The sequence below is a fragment of the Suricata suricatta genome, chromosome 4 (genome assembly GCF_006229205.1).
Source record: "Suricata suricatta isolate VVHF042 chromosome 4, meerkat_22Aug2017_6uvM2_HiC, whole genome shotgun sequence".
NCBI lineage: Eukaryota > Metazoa > Chordata > Mammalia > Carnivora > Herpestidae > Suricata > Suricata suricatta.
Window position 1 is genome coordinate 113,838,556 of NC_043703.1, and position 17,218 is coordinate 113,855,773.

Below are 17,218 nucleotides of genomic sequence, written 5' to 3' on the forward strand. Positions count from 1 at the left end.
AAAAAACACACGTTTATTGCATTTACCAGTTTGAATTTCATGAAATGTTTACTATTGTGGGTTGAACTGTGTCCCTTAAATTGATATAATGTTCTAACTACCATCTATCCCCCAACTGTGACTATGATAGAAATTGGAAATAGGGTCTTTGCAGATGAATTAGGTAACAGGAGATCATCCTGGATTAGGGTGGATCCTAAATATAGTATGACTGATGTCCTTATAAGAAAAGGAGAGGAGCGCCTGGGTGGCTCAGTTGGTTAAGCATCCAACTTTGGGTCAGGTCATGATCTCATGGCTCCTGAGTGCAAGCCCCACGTCAGGTTCTGTGCTGACAGCTCAGAGCCTGGAGCCTCCTCTGGATTATGTGTCTCCCTCTCTCTCTGCTCCTCCCTCACTCCTGGCTCCCTCTCTCAAAAATAAACAAACATTAAATTAAAAAAAAAAAAAAGGCGAGAAGACAGGCATCTGGGTGGCTCAGTTGGTTAAACATCTGACTCTTGATCTCAGCTCAGATCATGATCTCACAATTTGTGGGTTCGAGCCCATCAGGTTCTACCCTGGTAACGCGGAGCCTGCTTATAATTCTCTCTCTCAAAATAATTAATATTAAAAAATGTTTAGTGTGCCTGGGCGGCTGAGTCAGTAAGCATCTGACTCTGGATTTTGGCTCAGGTCATGATCTCATGGGATTGAGTCCCACTTGGGGCTTTTCTCCCTCTCTTCCCCTGCACACACACTCTCAAAATAAATAAACTTAAAAAAGGCCATGTGAAGACAAATGTAGAGACTGGTATTATGTATTTACAAGCCAAGGATACTGAGGATTGCTGGCAACTGTCAGACATTAAGAAGAGAGAGTTCTATGACAGAGTCTTAAGAGGGAACACGGCCATGATGACAATTTTGATTTTAGACTTCTACCTCCAAAACTTTAAGAGAATACATTTTTGTTGTTTTAAGACATTCAGCTTTCGGTACTTTGATACAGCAGCCCTAGGACACAAACAAAACTACTAACAGAGAGAAGAAACTCTTTATGGTGTGTGCATGTGTTTGTGTGGATAGCTGTGAATGGGAGATGAAGAAGTGAAAGCAGTCTGGAAATATCTTTTGAGAAGTTTGAGAAATGGGGACATAGTAGGAAAGGGATATAGACTCAAGTGTGGTGGGGGTTTTTGTTGTTTTTCTAAGTAGGCTCCACACCCAACATGGGGCTCAAACTCATGACCCCAAGATCAAGAGTCCCATGCTCTACTGACTTAGTCAGCCAAGTGCCCCAAGTGCTGTTTTGATTAATACATGCAAGAACATGTTTTTTGGTTGACGGGAATGATCTAGTAGAGAGGGAAAGACTGATGACACAGGACAAGAGTACAGCAAAGAATATATTATATGATTCTGTTTACAGAAAATGTTCGAAACCGAGAAATCTATATAGACAGAAAGTAGATTAATAGTTGCTCAGGGCTGGGGTACCTGGGTGGCTCAGTCAGTTAAGCATCTGACTCTGGATTTTGGCTTGGTCACAATCTCATGGTCCATGAGTTGGAGTCTCGGGTTGGATTCTGTGCTGGCAGTGCAGAGCCTGCTTGAGATTCTCTCTCCCTCTCTCTCTCTGTCCCTCTCCTGCTAGCTCTCTCTCAAATAAATAAACTTTAAAAAATAGCTGTTCAGGGCTGAGGAGGAGAGAGTGTAAAGGGAAAAGGACAGTGACTGCCAATGAGCATGCAGTTTCTTTTTGGGGTACTGACAATATTCTAAACGTGTGATAGTTGCATAACTTTGTGAATATTCTAAAAACCACTGAATTATACACATTAAACAACTAGATTTTATGGTATGCGAATTATACCTCAATAAAGCTAAGGTAGGAAAACAAAAGACTAAGTCCTTGAAAAGGCAAGGAAGGCAGTATTCTAACTGTGAGGGATTTGCCCTTTTACAGGAAGGACATGTCTTCTAATGTAATAGAAGAAGAGGAAGGTAAAGGAATTCTGTGTAGTTTGGTAGTTGAAAGCTGAGGGAATTCCTGTATGATAGTTTCTGTTTCTTCAGCGAAACATAAAGTTGTCAGCTTTGGGTGATGATGGAGAAGAGTAAGGAATATTTAAGGAGACAAGAGGAGGCAGATAGCAAAGAATGGGAAGTCAAACTAAAGGAGCAGGTTTACAAAGATAGTACCATGCACTCACTTAACATGTGTAACTTAAATTAGAAGCCAAACCAGTGGACTCAGTTTTTCTTTAGCATTATTTAGTTACTTTGGAATAGGCAGAAATGCTACATTCCATCACTACTGGCGTTTGTCCATAGCATGTCCAACCTGAGGAGAGTGGAAAGGGAGTTGGGGGTAATTGCAATTAGGGCTGTGGCACTTCACAACACCAGAGCACTGCCAATCACATAACACAAATTTTACAGAAGCTGAAATGTTAACTTAGGAAATTAAATTATTTCCTCAAAGTTAACCTACCACAGGAATGGCTATTAGGATTCAAATTCTTCTCTGGCTAACTCCGGAGACCATATACAGTTACTCTTTCTTGACTCTCATATTGAATATGATTAGTGATTTTTATATAGTAGGGGCCCATATGCCATAATCTCAACTGGAAAAAATTAGTTCCAAGTCCACCAAAACCCTCAACCTATTTCCCCAAAATGGCACAAAACATTAAAATCCTATGTATCAATCCTCCAAGGAGCTCACACTAATTGTGGCTAAATATGAAGTATGTTTCTACCTTTCTTAAAAATGATGCTATGATTAACAGTAAAGCTTCTGAGGGGGACACCTGGGTGGCTCACGTGGTTAAGCATCTGACTTCAGCTCAGGTCATGATCTCACAGTTCATGGGTTCAAGCCCCATGTTGGGTTCTATGCTGACAGCTCAGAGACTGGGGCCTGGTTTGGATTCTGTGTCCCTTTCTCTCTCTGCTCCTCCCCTGCTCATGCTCTGTCCCTGTCTCTCAAAAAATAAACATGTTAACAAGAACAAAATAATAAAGCTTTTGAAACCAACAATACTCTTGGTTTTTATTTTCTCATCTCACAGGAAAAACACCCTTATAATTGGTAGGTGACATATGCACATGGCAGAACTTTTATTTTTTCACCTCTCAATTATGCTTTATCATTTCCAAGTTATCTTCTAATACGTGGGTTTTCCCTGACTTCTCAGGCTTACTCACTTTCTTCACAGATTTTCCTACTTTCTTAGAAGACATTTCACTTCATGAAATGAAGATGACAGCTACAATGCATAACACATATTTAAATAGATCCCAAAATACATTATTACTACGAACAGCTGAGACACAATTGCAGTATCTTCTATATTCTCTTACCCGAACTTGGAAGCTATGTTAACACTGTTAAGGCAGATTTCTGATTTCAAAAATAAATTCTGGGCAAAATGGTTGCAAGCTCTTATAGAAATTATCTGGATAGTAAGGCTTTAAAAAAATTCTTTTTTGATGTTTATTTACTTTTGAGAGAGAGAGTGAGCAAGCGAGCGAGCACCAGCAGGGGAAACACACAGAGAGAGAAGAAGCAGGCTCCGTGCTGTCAACAAAGCCCGACATGGGACTTGAATCCACAAACCTTGAGATCATGACCTGAGCTGAAGCTGGATGCTCAACCGACTGAGTCACCCAGGTGCCCCAGGATAGTAAGACTTCACAGTGAGGAATAACCAGACATTAGTTCCAATGGAAGCAGACACAGTAACTAGAAAGTTTGACAATATAGGGCATAACTGCAAACAGATGTATTTTTTAAAAATCCTGAAGGTACTGGCACAATAAGTGATGGTCATAAACCCGACCTGAAGCCTTTAAGAAATGATGTAGTACCTATTTCATATATCTTGCTTATTAAAGAAAAATCTTCCTAAAATACATTGCTTACTATCAAAAACTCTTAATGGCTCATTTTCTTCAAGCTTTTTTTTTTTTTTTCTTTAAGTAAACTCTATGTCCAACATTGGGCTTGGACTCACAACCCTGAGATTAAGTGTCACATGCTCCAAGACTGAGCCAGCCAGGAACCCCTGTTCACTCATTTTGTAAGACATTCTTTTTTTTTTAATTTGTTTTTAAAAAATTTTTAATGTTTTATTTATTTTTGAGACAGAGAGAGACAGAGCATGAGCAAGGAGGGGCAGAGAGGGAGACACATAATCAGAAGCAGGCTCCAGCCTCTGAGCTAGCTGTCAGCAAAGAGCTTGACACAGGGCTTGAACCAACGAACGTGAGATCATGACCTGAGCCAAAGTCAGACGTGTAACCGACTGAGCCCCCCCCCTTTGTTAAAACCCCCTAAAGCATTCTTATAATGAAAGTACAGTAGTGTTTCTGTATTTATCTTTGGCAAACGACAGTCGTAACATAAAAGCAACACACTAAGATTAAAAAAATTTTAATGTTTTATTTATTTTTGATACAGAGAGAGACAGAGCATGAGAGGGGAAGGGGCAGAGAGAGAAGGAGACACAGAACCGGAAGCAGGCTCCAGGCTCTGAGCTAGCTGTCAGCACAGAGCCTGACGTGGGGCTCGAACCCACGTCTGTGAGATCTGACCTGAGCCGAAGCTGGAGGCTTAACCGACTGAGCCACCCAGGCGCCCGACTAAGATTTAAAATTAATGAAACCTTAGCATATATTCCAGGGTATACATATTCTCCCACCATTCACCCCTCTATTTTTACAGTGTGGTATCTCTGGCATTTAACTACTTTAAACCTTGAGTTATTACACTAAGAGAGGTAAATAATTTATTTGAATTTAGAATATATTTACAAGGTTCAATCTTCAAACAGTATAATGTGAGAAGCTTCCCACTCTACCCTCCAACTGCCTCTCACCTCCTACCCCCAAATAGGAAACTCTGCAGTAAGTTTTTGTTTATCCCTGCTAGAAGACACAGATACCCAACAACTTTTCATCTATTTTACCAGGGAAATATTTCCATAATCAGTAATTATAGAGCTTCCTTATATTCTGTAAGTATTGTTTATTAGTGTATATCTATCTATATAGATATATGCGCACACACATTTTTTTAAACAACAGCACATGATTACACTGTATCCAGGATATGTCAAAATTTCTTCCAGCTATCACACTGAAGGCTTTCCCTTTACCCTACCCTTGCCTCTCACTTAACAAATTGCACTGTCCTTCCTTTACTCCACAAAACCTAAAAATTTCAAGTCCATGCAAATTGGTGCTCAGTAAATGATTGTTAAATGAAAGGAATGAGAAGACATTTTCAAGTACATTAATATATATATTATCAAAGTTCCCACTAATTGGAGCATTTTTTTTATTATTATTTTTAGTAATCTCTGCACCGAATGTGGGGCTCAACTTACAACCCTGAGATCAAAAGTTGTATGCTTTTCCAACTGAGCCAGCCAGGTGCTCTAACAAGTTATTTTTTTTTTAGATAAAATGATAAGATTTTAGATTTAAAAAATTCACTAGAACCAAAAAACAAAAAAACCCACATGAACCAATGAAAAATTACTACAATTAAGAGAATTCAGTAAAATAACATGCTATACAAAATTCAGTTTACAATAATCAACAGCTACACATATTCATATATATGAAGGAAACAGAAAATGGGATTAGTTTTAAATTATCATGAGAATATAAAACAGGAAGAACATAAATGAATTAAGTAAATGAGATTTTCAATATCTACCTTTGGCTGATAATTTAACCGACTGAGCCACCCAGGCGCCCCTTCTTTGGCTGATAATTTAAACATGTCTACTTTCTATATTTTGAAAACATTTTTTCAGTACTTCGCATATATCAGGTACTAAATAAATGCTGAATAAATAACCAAACAGGGGGGAAAAATCCTTTTGTGAAGGTATTAACAGTGAAATGAGCAAATGGCAGATGAAAGAAAACTACTAAAACAAAAGAAGTACTTTTATTGTTTACTCTTTACACATGCACTTTTTAATTGAGCTCACCCATTTGTTGAAAAAGGAAACAAAGCCATATCCTTTAGACTTTCCTGTTGCCATGTCTTTTACCACTCTGGCATCTCTGAAATCAGAAATAATCAGAAGTTTAGGTTTACAAACTCTCCTCTGTATATCGAGTGAGAATGTCATACACAACTCATTTTTATGTTTCATCTTCATTAAAATGAACCTTTAATGCATATTCACCTTTTTTTATTCTATAACATTTATCATGTATTAGCAAATGAGGCTTTATAAACATGCAAATCAATAACTTCTTAAATATCTATGTATATACTGTACAAAACTGCCTCCTACTTCAAAAAGTTTTTAAATTTTCAAATCTTAAGCATGGTAAAAGCAGCTATTCATATGAAATTGCTTAGCCATTTATAGGGTTCACAGGCATATTAGATGAATGGCTTTCTTTAACCATGCAATTTATAATTTTCTATTTGATGCCATATACTACCTAATCATTAAAAAATTAAAATAGAAAACTGGAAACTAAAAGAATGAAAAGCTATGTATTTCCTAAATTAATTAAATTATTTCATTTCCTCAGAGCAATCGACACCCCCCCTTTTGGACTATGGGTAAATTTTGAGAACTTGATGTTTTCAGAAATGCTAAATCATTGAAGAAAAACAGTAGACACACACTTTAGTTTTAAACTATATAAGAAAAGATTTTTACACTGAATTTTAAAATAGCAATCATATAAGATTGATTGGAAACTACAATATATAAAAGCAAAATTTAAAAAAGTCAGAAAGTAAAAAAGCACGCCAACATTTATCCACTGTGAACCGTAGCTTGTAGTTAGCCAGGGCAATTCTGTCCATTCTTCAGAGATACTCTGCAAAATAACCAGAGCCCTATTATTTGAGATTGAGTAAAAAAACCCAGCCATGATAGCTAAAACTCCATACCTCAAAAAATTGGACTCAAATTGTGCTTCACAGGCAATCTGCTTTTAAGTTAGCCAGGTATGTCACAATGCTTGTTCTCTCAGGACACATGAACAAAACAGGCACTTTCACAACAAAAACCCAAGTCAGAAAGCCATGCAATATAATTTTATATTAAAGTATACATAAGCATATTTTGATCAATTTAGAAGTGATTTATTAAGTGTTTAGGGTCAAAATGACAAAGAGGTGGTGGTGAAAGGGAAAACTAAATTCAGGTTGCTTCTCAATATGAAAAAATACTTATATTAAATTTTCGGTATGGTACACATGCATTTAATTTGATGGCTGCTTCACTTCTATACCAAAACTTGTTAAACCACCCTAAATTCAAGGAATAGAGTATAAACTGTATAAATTAGGGTACAAAAGTACCATATCTTTTATCCTACATATTTTAATAGGCCACCACCTTACTGCACACCATCTATATACTGAGCACTGTTGTAGGGTCTCTACAGAGAATACCTATCGTGAGAACCTTTCAACATATATTTATCAATTTGTCTCCTTTAACAAAAAAAGGAAATGATGCTAACAACAGAAAATGGCTCTTTTAAATTTAGGAACGCTAATTCCGTGGGTAGCCTAGAACTTAAACATTATACATTACCTCAAATGAAAATTATAATCTATAAGTTACAAAAGTTACAAGGAGAGGACTTACCAAAAAATATATATATGTATATACACATCCATAATCATGGTTGATAAGGAAATCTAGACTATAATTATGATACCAACATATTTAACAAAAAGAAATTACTGATCCATGATTAAAAAGTCATGAAATTATTAAAATCTGAATGTCATTTAACTGAAAATCACTGATTGTTATACAATCTTTATCTAATCCCAACTAAAATCTCCATGTTTTCACAAAAGCTACTTCAATCAAAATCAAAGCATTTAATAAAATACCTATTTGAATCTGTTAAAATGTTAGAAAAATTTTTTCTTCTTAAAGTTAAGTTTCAGAATATGTTAGCCTTGAAATATATTTAAGTCTTACTTATTTCTGAAAGGATTCTCTAAGGAAGAAGCAGCAAAGATCTAGATCAGGGTTCCTTAATACTTCTTTAATCCTTTTATGGTCCTGTGACTACTCTGAAAATAGGATAAAACTTACAAAGATACTCCATACCAAAATGAAAACAAACACAAAATTTTGTATACAGAGATTTGTAGAGCTTTTGAGAGACCAAAGGTTAAGACCTTCCAGTCTAGATATCTGAAAGTAAGCTAACCGTCATCAAAACCCTAAGGTAGATTAAAAGGAACAATCAAGAAATTAGAACTTTACTTATTTTCCTAATCAGTTCTCACAAAGAAAAAATGTCACCTAACAGAAGAGTCCATTTATAAACCCTAATCTCCCCGCCATTCCTTGTTCATTGTTCATTTTCATCCTACCAATGAACTACAACTCTTCAAATGAAAACTCCCCATATCTACCACTAATACTATTGCCATTTACTTTGCAGTCTCATCTTCTCATCTCTGTTGTTGGTCTGTTTCTCAAACAAAATCAAAGCTAACATCTCCTTTTTACTACTCTTCTACCTAGAGTAACAATAATAAAGCAACCAGAAATCCCAAAATTGTTTTCTAAATTCAGCAAGTACCTATAAGTACTGTAATCAACTTATTCTTACTATATTATGGCATACTTTTCAAAATACTGAAGTTCTCTTATGATGAATATACCCTGAGTGAGCCATTTACAAAGAGCCTAAACTGTATGATTAATAACAAACGCAAGCAAGACAGTGCTCCACAAAATACATAAAGGCATTATTATTAGCAGTAACAACAACCACAAAAGGATAGATATCTGGGATTAACATTTAACAACTGCTTTTTAGGGTCAATTGTTAAGGTTTCTTTTTGTTAAAATATATTAACACAAAATGCATGGTATCATACAAGTGCCCCAAAGGTCCAAATACCTTAGTCACAGCACAAGGTTACTAAAGATTATGACCAAGCTAGCAAGACACTTATATAAAAGAAACAATGTGTACAATAGGAATTTGTCACTTAAGAGCTCATGCTAACTGAAAAAGGATTTTAAAATAATAAAAGACCAAAGATTTATTTATCAATGGGAAAATAATCTTGGCTATAAAATCTTTAAATAGTCTCTAAACGTAATGAATTATACTCAAGTGTTAAAATTAATGTCCAAAATTCATATTAGATTTTCAAATTACTTCTACGTAAGACTGTTTCTAATTAAAATCAGTTTAAATTTATCTTCTGTTACTTACGATATTCTTCCAAATGGTGCAAAAGCAGCTTTTATATCTTCAGTTGTAATTTCAGGACTGAGATCACCAACAAAGACATGGAAATGATCTTATAAGGGAAGGAAGGGGAAGTGAAAAGAAAAATAAAATTTTAGAATTTAAAATACACTAAAATCTATTCAATAAAGTAATCTTAATTTATGGATTATAGTAAAGTATAAGTAAAACACTATCCTATATCTATACAAATCCTATCAATTTTACACATAATGAATCAAGGTCATAATATAGTTAAGATTCTCTTAAAGACTGTGATATATCTAACTGGAAACTGACAATTACATTTCTACTTACAGCCAATGATTACACTGGTCTAAGGAAATAAACTAATAATATATAATAAGTTTTACAAAAAAAAATTTAATGACTTAATTACCAATAACCATTCTAATAGTAATTAGTTAATTTATCCAGTTTACCACTATATTAAAGTTTTAAAAGTAAAATAAAATAGTGGTACTGTGAGATATGTAGACTAGATTTGTCTCAGTTAAGACAATTTGCTGAAGCTAACTAAACTACATGATATACTTGGTTTAACCATATTTTGTGAAGAACAATCAAAGAAATACCTTGCATTGCAACAGTTTGATGTTAAAGTATTTGACAGTTTTCTCAAAAGCCAACAGTTTTGGTTGCCCAGACATTACACCATTCAGTTTATGTGAATCCATGTGCAAGTGAACTAAGACTGAAGGCAACAGAATGAAAACAGTAATCCCTTCACTTCATATCAGAGCCATTAAGAAAGCATCGGAGAGAAATAACGATCCCATATGTGAACTTTTTTTTTTAAAGGACAATGTTCAAAAAAAAGGGGAACATTTAAAAATACAAAATAGTTGGATTAACGCTTTGAAAGGAACACACATATCAACTTTGACAAAATAGATTTGGAAAGAAAAGTTACCCCCATTTGGCAGGCCTTAAGCAACCTACTGGATTGCCATTTGGGAAACAGTTTCAGGAGCAACTCAAGCAATCAGAAGATCTGGGTATAAAGCACAGATCATGACTTCAAGGAAGCAGGGTATCCTGCCCTTGTAGCTGATGAAAATATTTCTAAGGCATCAGCTGCTACCAAGGGGGTCAGAGTGCTTGAAATAGCACCAAAATAGTGGACAAGCCACACTTGGTCAACAGTGGGAAGAAGGGGGAAAAATACTGCCTGAGAGACAAATAGAAATACGACCTCCTCCCACCCACCTCCCCCCAATAGCAAACAAAAAAACTTCAAGTGGTTAGTGAATACCCTTTCAAGAGATTTCATTTTATGTTTAAGAAGATACAATTACCTTGTGAACGCTGTGTGCTGACAACGGTACTACCTGATGACAAAGATTAGATTTGTTCTTAAATTTATTAACACAAACACATTCAATCATATCTTAGGATAACGATCAAAACATTACTGCAAGCATGTATGATGTTTATATGCTTTATAATAAAACTACTGCGTACAATAAAAACAAACGTTCAAAGAGTATAAAATATACTTACTGCTTGTATCTTTCTTTTGACTGCTGGGGGTTGTTGCCCAATTCACTTTGACTTCCTAAAAAAAATTTTCTACCTTTATACTTCATAAAAATAAAGCTCAAAATCAGGTATTACAAGATTTGTATCTATAAACACATAGAAAGGTGTATGTTGTCGATGAAACATTTAAGGGAATACCAGTTCCAGTCAAAGTTTCAATACTTATCTTTTAACCTTTACTTACGCAAATGTTGGCAAATCCTAATCTTACGTACTTCTCTGTTAACATTCAACTAATCTTTCGTATCTAAAGTAACAACAAATTCTTTCCTTTTATTCTTCCTCATTATTATCCAAAGTTCTAGATGTTTCATCCACGCTTGAGTAATTCAACAAATATTTTAGTATTTACCATGTGTGAGGCACCATGAAGAATACCAACATAAACATGTCCTCTAAAAGCTTAATCACATCTTTTAAATATTAAATGTGACCTTTTCTATAAAGTGAATATAGTACTTCTAAAAGATAAACAAGACTGCATGCAACAGAAATTTTTAAGTCACATTCATTCATTCATTTTGAAAGAGAGGGAAAACAAGTGCGGAAGAGGGCAGAGGGAGAGAGAGAATCCCCAGCCAGCTCCATGCTCAGCACAGAGCCCAACACAGCGCTCGATCCCACAACCCTGGGATCATAACCTGAGCCAAAATCAAGAGTCAGATGCTCAACTGAGCCACCAAGACATTGCTCAAATCACCTTCTTTAATTATGACAGCTTACCTTACCCATTATCTTCCGCCCATTCATAGCAGCTAGCGCTGCAGCTGCATGACGATGCTCATAGAACTCCACAAAACAATATGGATCATTTCCAGCTGTCTGTTCAAGAAACACAAAAACCAAATTTAAGTTGTACACTCTCATTACCTTGGAATTATGTAAAGTTCTGTATATATCAATTATTAGGCCAAGGAGAATGAAGGGTCCATTCTACAAATAAACTTTCAGGTAAGGAAGTAAACACTTAAAAATGGAATACAGTAATTTTATAGAACATTATCTTCTACGGAGCACCTGAGTACTTGGATTAGTCAGTTAAGCCTCTGACTTTGGCTCACATCATGATCGCACAGCTCATGAGTTTGAGCCCCACATCCAGCTATGCACTGACCGTGCAGTCTGCTTTGGATCCTCTGCCTCTTTCCCTGCCCCTCCTCCACATGAGCCCTCTCTTTCTCAAAAATAAACTTTTTTTTTTAGTATTTATTTATTTTTGAGAAAGAGTGAACAAGCACACAAGCAGGAGAGGAGCAGAGAGAGAGGAAGACACAGAATTGGAAGCAGGCTCCAGGCTCTGAACTGTCAGCACAGAGCCCAATGTGGGGCTCCAACTCATGTACAGCAAGATCATGACCTGAGCTGAAGTTGGATGCTTAACCAAGTGATGCACCCAGGTGCCCTACTCAAAAATAAACATTAAAAACAAACAAGAAAACCCCACAACATTATATTCTTCAACAGTTTATACTATACTACATATAATTTAATTTTCTATTAATGATTAAGTGTTCTACTTTATAGACGGATGAATATATATGCTAAATACACATTCCTCATCATATAGTTATTTCTTTATGCTACAGACATTAGTTAAGTTTGACTAGACTCATGCTTTCTCAGTGCTGGCTTTTAACGATCTTTTCTCTCCCTTCAGTGTTATGTGTTACTTTTTATTACTATAAACATACATATATCCTTACTGCTTCTAATTTGCTAAGCAGAACATCTCAGCCAACTTTCTTTTTTTTTTTTTTAAATTTTTTTAATGTTTTATTTATTTTGGACACAGAGACAGGGCATGAGAGGGGGAGGGGCAGAGAGAGAAGGAGACACAGAACCGGAAGCAGGCTCCAGGCTCTGAGCTAGCCGTCAGCACAGAGCCTGACACGGGGCTCGAATCCACGAACATGAGATCTGACCTGAGCCGAAGTTGGAGGCTCAACCGACTGAGCCACCCAGGTGCCCCTCAGCCAACTTTCTTAAACCTGTTTCGGGCTCTGAAAAGTGAAGAGGTTTTTCTGGTAAATGAAGTTTTTACAAAAGGTTTTAGAGTGTGGACCTTCTGGGGTGCCTGGGTGGCTCAGTCGGTTGAGTGACTGATTTGATTCTGGCTCAGGTCATGATTCTAGGGTCCAATAATCCAGCCCTGTGTTGGGTTCTGTGCTGAGTTTGGAGCCTGTTTGAGATTCTCTCTCCCTCTGCTCCTTTCCCCAGATCTCATGTTCTCTCTGTAAAAAAAAAAAAAGTTGGGGGACGGGGGATACCTGGGTGGCTCAGTTGGTTAAGTGTCCAACTTTGGCTCAGGTCATAATCTCACTGCTTTTGAGTTCAAGCCCAGCACTGAGCTCTCTGCTGTCAGCACAGGACCTGCTTTGGATCCTTTGTCCCCCTCTCTCTGCCCCTCCCCTGCTCATTCCCCCCCGTCTCAAAATAAACTTAAAAAAAAAAAAAAGGGAAAAAAAGAATATGACTTTCTGACATCAATTTTTTGCCTGCTTAGAAGTCTTTTAAAAATTCTCCTCTTTTCTGCTGATGTTCCTTCCAATTAGATGAGGACTGATTCTAGGTGAAGCTTGGATGCTTTACTATAAAATAAAGCAGCAGAAAAAACACCCCATATTTTACACCTATCTGCAAAATATAAAACGACTTTAGAGTCCATTTTTTTAATTCCTTCCATAATTTTCTAAGTATAATTGTTAAAATAGGAAACTAATTCAAAAGACTAGAATGACTGTAGAATAAAGAAATGTACTATTTTGTTTCAAGCACAATTAATATTTTTAAAAAGTCATTGGCAAGTATTTTTAAGGATGTTAGAGTAAGGTGGAAACCACAAAACTGATAATATTGAGACAATCATTCTTCTGTTTTAAAAATATTAGGGTGGCTCATCAGTTAAGCCTCCAACTCTTGGTTTCAGCTCAGGTCATGATCTCACAATTTGTGGGTTCAAGCCCCACACTGGGATCTGTGCTGACAGTGCAGAGCCTGCTTGGGATTCTCTCTCTCTCTCTCTCTCTCTCTCTCTCTCTCTCTCTCTCTGCTCCTCTACCCCACATCTCTCTCCCTCTCAAAATAAATAAATAAAACTTAAAAAAAATCAGAATGTAAAAATGTTTTTAAAACTGCATAATTCAAACTAACGCTACAGTTAATGGTAATTGTATTACATAAGTCAGTGTAGTCAGGCATCAGGATGTGATCAGAAAAAGCAGCTTATACTTAAGTATAATCAATTGAAAAAGTATCTTCATTTTACTTAATCTGTACCGAGAAAAAACTATACTTCTTATATAAACAGAACCTAAGCACTCACACTATCAGCCTTTATACTCCAGAGACTATAACATTCATTAATATGAACACCAGTCCAACAGTGTGAATAGACTAGAGTTCAGAATTGTCTGTTTTTTATTTTTTTAATTGTAGAGAGAGAACTTGAGAGTAGGAGAGAGGAGCAGGAGAAAGAATCTTAAGCAGGCTCAACACTGAGCATGGAACCCAAAGTGGAACTTGAACCCACAACCCTGGGATCATGACCTGAGCCAAAATCAAGAGTTTGATGCTCAAGTGACAGAGCCAACCAGGTGTCCCAGACTTGTCTTTTTATGCATACTGTAATTCAGGGTTAACAGCAATTTCAGATGAATGAATTCAATGTTTTTTCCTATACGTTATGGTATGATGGTTGGGAACTGCCACCATGTAAGAAAACTTGAATCATCACATTTTAAAAGTTAAAAACATGTTCACAAAAAAACCCAACTTTCACAATCTATTATTTTTGACCCAATTTCCCAGTGTAATTGTAATAACCAAATTTTCAGATTAGCCAATCAACTGACACCACACATAAAACAATGCCTCAATGCACATTAGAACAAGAGCCTACTAAAGTTGTCATCTGCTCAGGAAATGATTAGTTCTATTTTCTTCTTCCTTTATTAATAAAACAAATTAGAAACTCATTGGCTAAGACTGCTTCAAATACATTATAATTACTAGGAATTTAGACTATACGAGCTAATTTTTTCATATTTCATTTATTTAAGTAATATCTATACCCCATGTTGAGATAGCTCACAACCCCAAGACCAAGTGTTGTGTGCTCTTCCAACGGAGGTAGCCAGGTGCCCCCTATTTTTTTTTTAAATGAATGACCTTGCAGATTTTTGGGGCTTTCTTGGTTTATTTTTTTTAAGCAATCTGTACACCTAATTTGGGGCTCAAACTCACAACCCTGAGATCAAGAGTTGCATGCTCTTCTGACTGAACCAACCAGGCACCTCTATACTAAAAAGAGTTCATGGAAAAGGGGCGCCTGGCTGGCTCAGTTGGGAGAATATGTGACTCTTGACCTTCGATTGTGAGTTCAAGAGCCCCATGTTGGATGCAGAGTACACCTAAAAATACAAAAATTAAAAAACAAAATACTTCCTGGAAGTAATGGGTTTAAATTATGTATTTAAAAAGAAGAAAGTCAGGGCGCCTGGGTTGCTCAGTAAGTTGAGCGTCCAACCTCTGCTCAGATTATAATCTCACTGTGAATTCAAGCCCTGCATTGAGCTCTGTGCTGACAGCCTGCTTCAGATTCTGTGTTTCTCTCTGTCTCTGCCCCTCCCCTGCTCATACTGTGTGTCTCTCTCTCAAAAATAAACAAACAGTAAAAAAAAATAAAAATAAAAAAGAAGAAAGTTAACTAAGTAAAATACCCTTACATCCATAATCATTTTGCAGTTTTTACAAGGTCCAATCTGGCTAAAGAGCTGGAGAATTAGAGCTTCTGTCACATCTCTGGAAAGGTTGCCGACATATCTGAAACACAAAGAAAAACAACTTGCCATTTTAAATTTGCTTTTTTTTTTTATTATCCATTTCTAAAGTTGCTTACTGAAAAAGAAATTTGGGAAATAGGTAAATCTCTGCTTTGAACTACAGTACTGGGAGAGCTTCTAAGTTTGCGAGAACTTCGAAATTTCTTTCAAAGCAGATGTATGACATGCTGCTTGTAAATACACTGATACCACTAGTAGAGGGGAATCTTGTGTATGTGTGTTTAGTCAAGGTTTTGCAAATCAAATCTTTTCTTTGCTTCTAAGTTTGTAGGTTTACCCAGGAAGATATACTTTAAAAAATCTCAAATGAATTATTAAATGTGTAGAATACTTTAATCGATCCTGGGAAGCTTTGCAATTAGTTCTACTTCTACAGTATTACTGACATTAAAATTTCATTTTTTAATTCATACAATTCCCCTTATACTGTCCAACTGTCCAACCAATACTTTGGTTTACACAATACATTTTTGAAAAATCATGGGTAAATCACTTATCATTTGTTGCACAGGGTCACAAAGGGATGGGAACCTTACAATGGATATAACTAATCAATAGAAATATAGAGGGAGAAGGATTCCAGGAGACTTTTAACAGATAATATGCCTTGGTAACTAACAAACTTAGTGTAAATGGTGTATTACAGGACCACATGATTGGGATAATCTTTTAAAGGGTTTAAAGAAACTTTCAAAATGATTTTGAAATGAGATTGCTTCTAGATATGTTATGAATTGGAGGTTTATCACTCTGAAATCAGAACATAGTCTCCCAACAACTATAATTTCTCATTTTTATGGACTTTCTCCCCAGAAAAATAAACATCCACATGTGCCAGAAAGTATAAGATTCAATTCCTTCCTTCTATTTACTGGTTCAACAGACATATATTTAGTGTTTACTATGAAAGCATTGGAATAAGTTAAAATGACAAAGGGAGAAGGGCCAAGTCTTCAGAAACAATGAACAACATTTAAAGATCAGGAATGATACTCAAAGACCAAGAGCTACACCTATACCCAGCAACAGTTCTTCCAGTATTAGAGGTTATTACATCAGGTTCTTATCCTGAATATGGGAATTAAAGGGAAAGAATTAAGCATTTATCTTGTCCTGAGTAGAAACTACAGTGTAGTATAATCTAAGAGCGCTAGTTGATGAAGGTAAAACTCTCATTTACAGAAAAATGCTGGTCAATAAGTGTAGAGAGAATTGATTTAGTAAACAGTATGTAAGCCCTACTGAAATGATTAATTCAGGTAAGAATCATTACTGGATGCAAAACTATTATGTGAAAGGATGGTGTGAAAACAGGTATTTGCAGGGTCCCAAGGTTATTACACAAAATACTTAACATTGCAAAGGGAAAAGTCTACCCTAAAAGAGAGAGCTTTGACTGTTTCACCACTGTGGGCCAGTGATCAAAAAACTTTAAATCATTTTATGGATGGACGAGACATTTGTCTGTACAATATAAATTACACAGTATCACCTATGAAGTATTCAAATAAACATCTAACTTGAATCTAGTCAAGGTTAAATTTAGACCTAGTTTCTAGAATACTGGGCAT

General features: G+C 36.0%; 1 protein-coding gene across 17 annotated transcripts in view; it reads right to left on the minus strand.

Moving 5' to 3' along the window:
* Positions 1-17,218, minus strand: part of TIA1 (TIA1 cytotoxic granule associated RNA binding protein) — a 32,171-nt gene that overhangs the window by 6,988 nt on the left and 7,965 nt on the right. For 5 of the 17 annotated variants that reach the window (XM_029937543.1, XM_029937542.1, XM_029937546.1 and 2 more), the window contains 6 exons: positions 15,525-15,627; positions 11,530-11,628; positions 10,768-10,822; positions 10,563-10,595; positions 9,229-9,316; positions 5,994-6,069 (listed from right to left, as the gene is read on the minus strand). In XM_029937543.1, the coding sequence (XP_029793403.1) occupies positions 5,994-6,069; positions 9,229-9,316; positions 10,563-10,595; positions 10,768-10,822; positions 11,530-11,628; positions 15,525-15,627 (454 nt within the window). The other 12 variants (XR_003907876.1, XM_029937545.1, XM_029937544.1 and 9 more) reach the window with 10 other exon arrangements.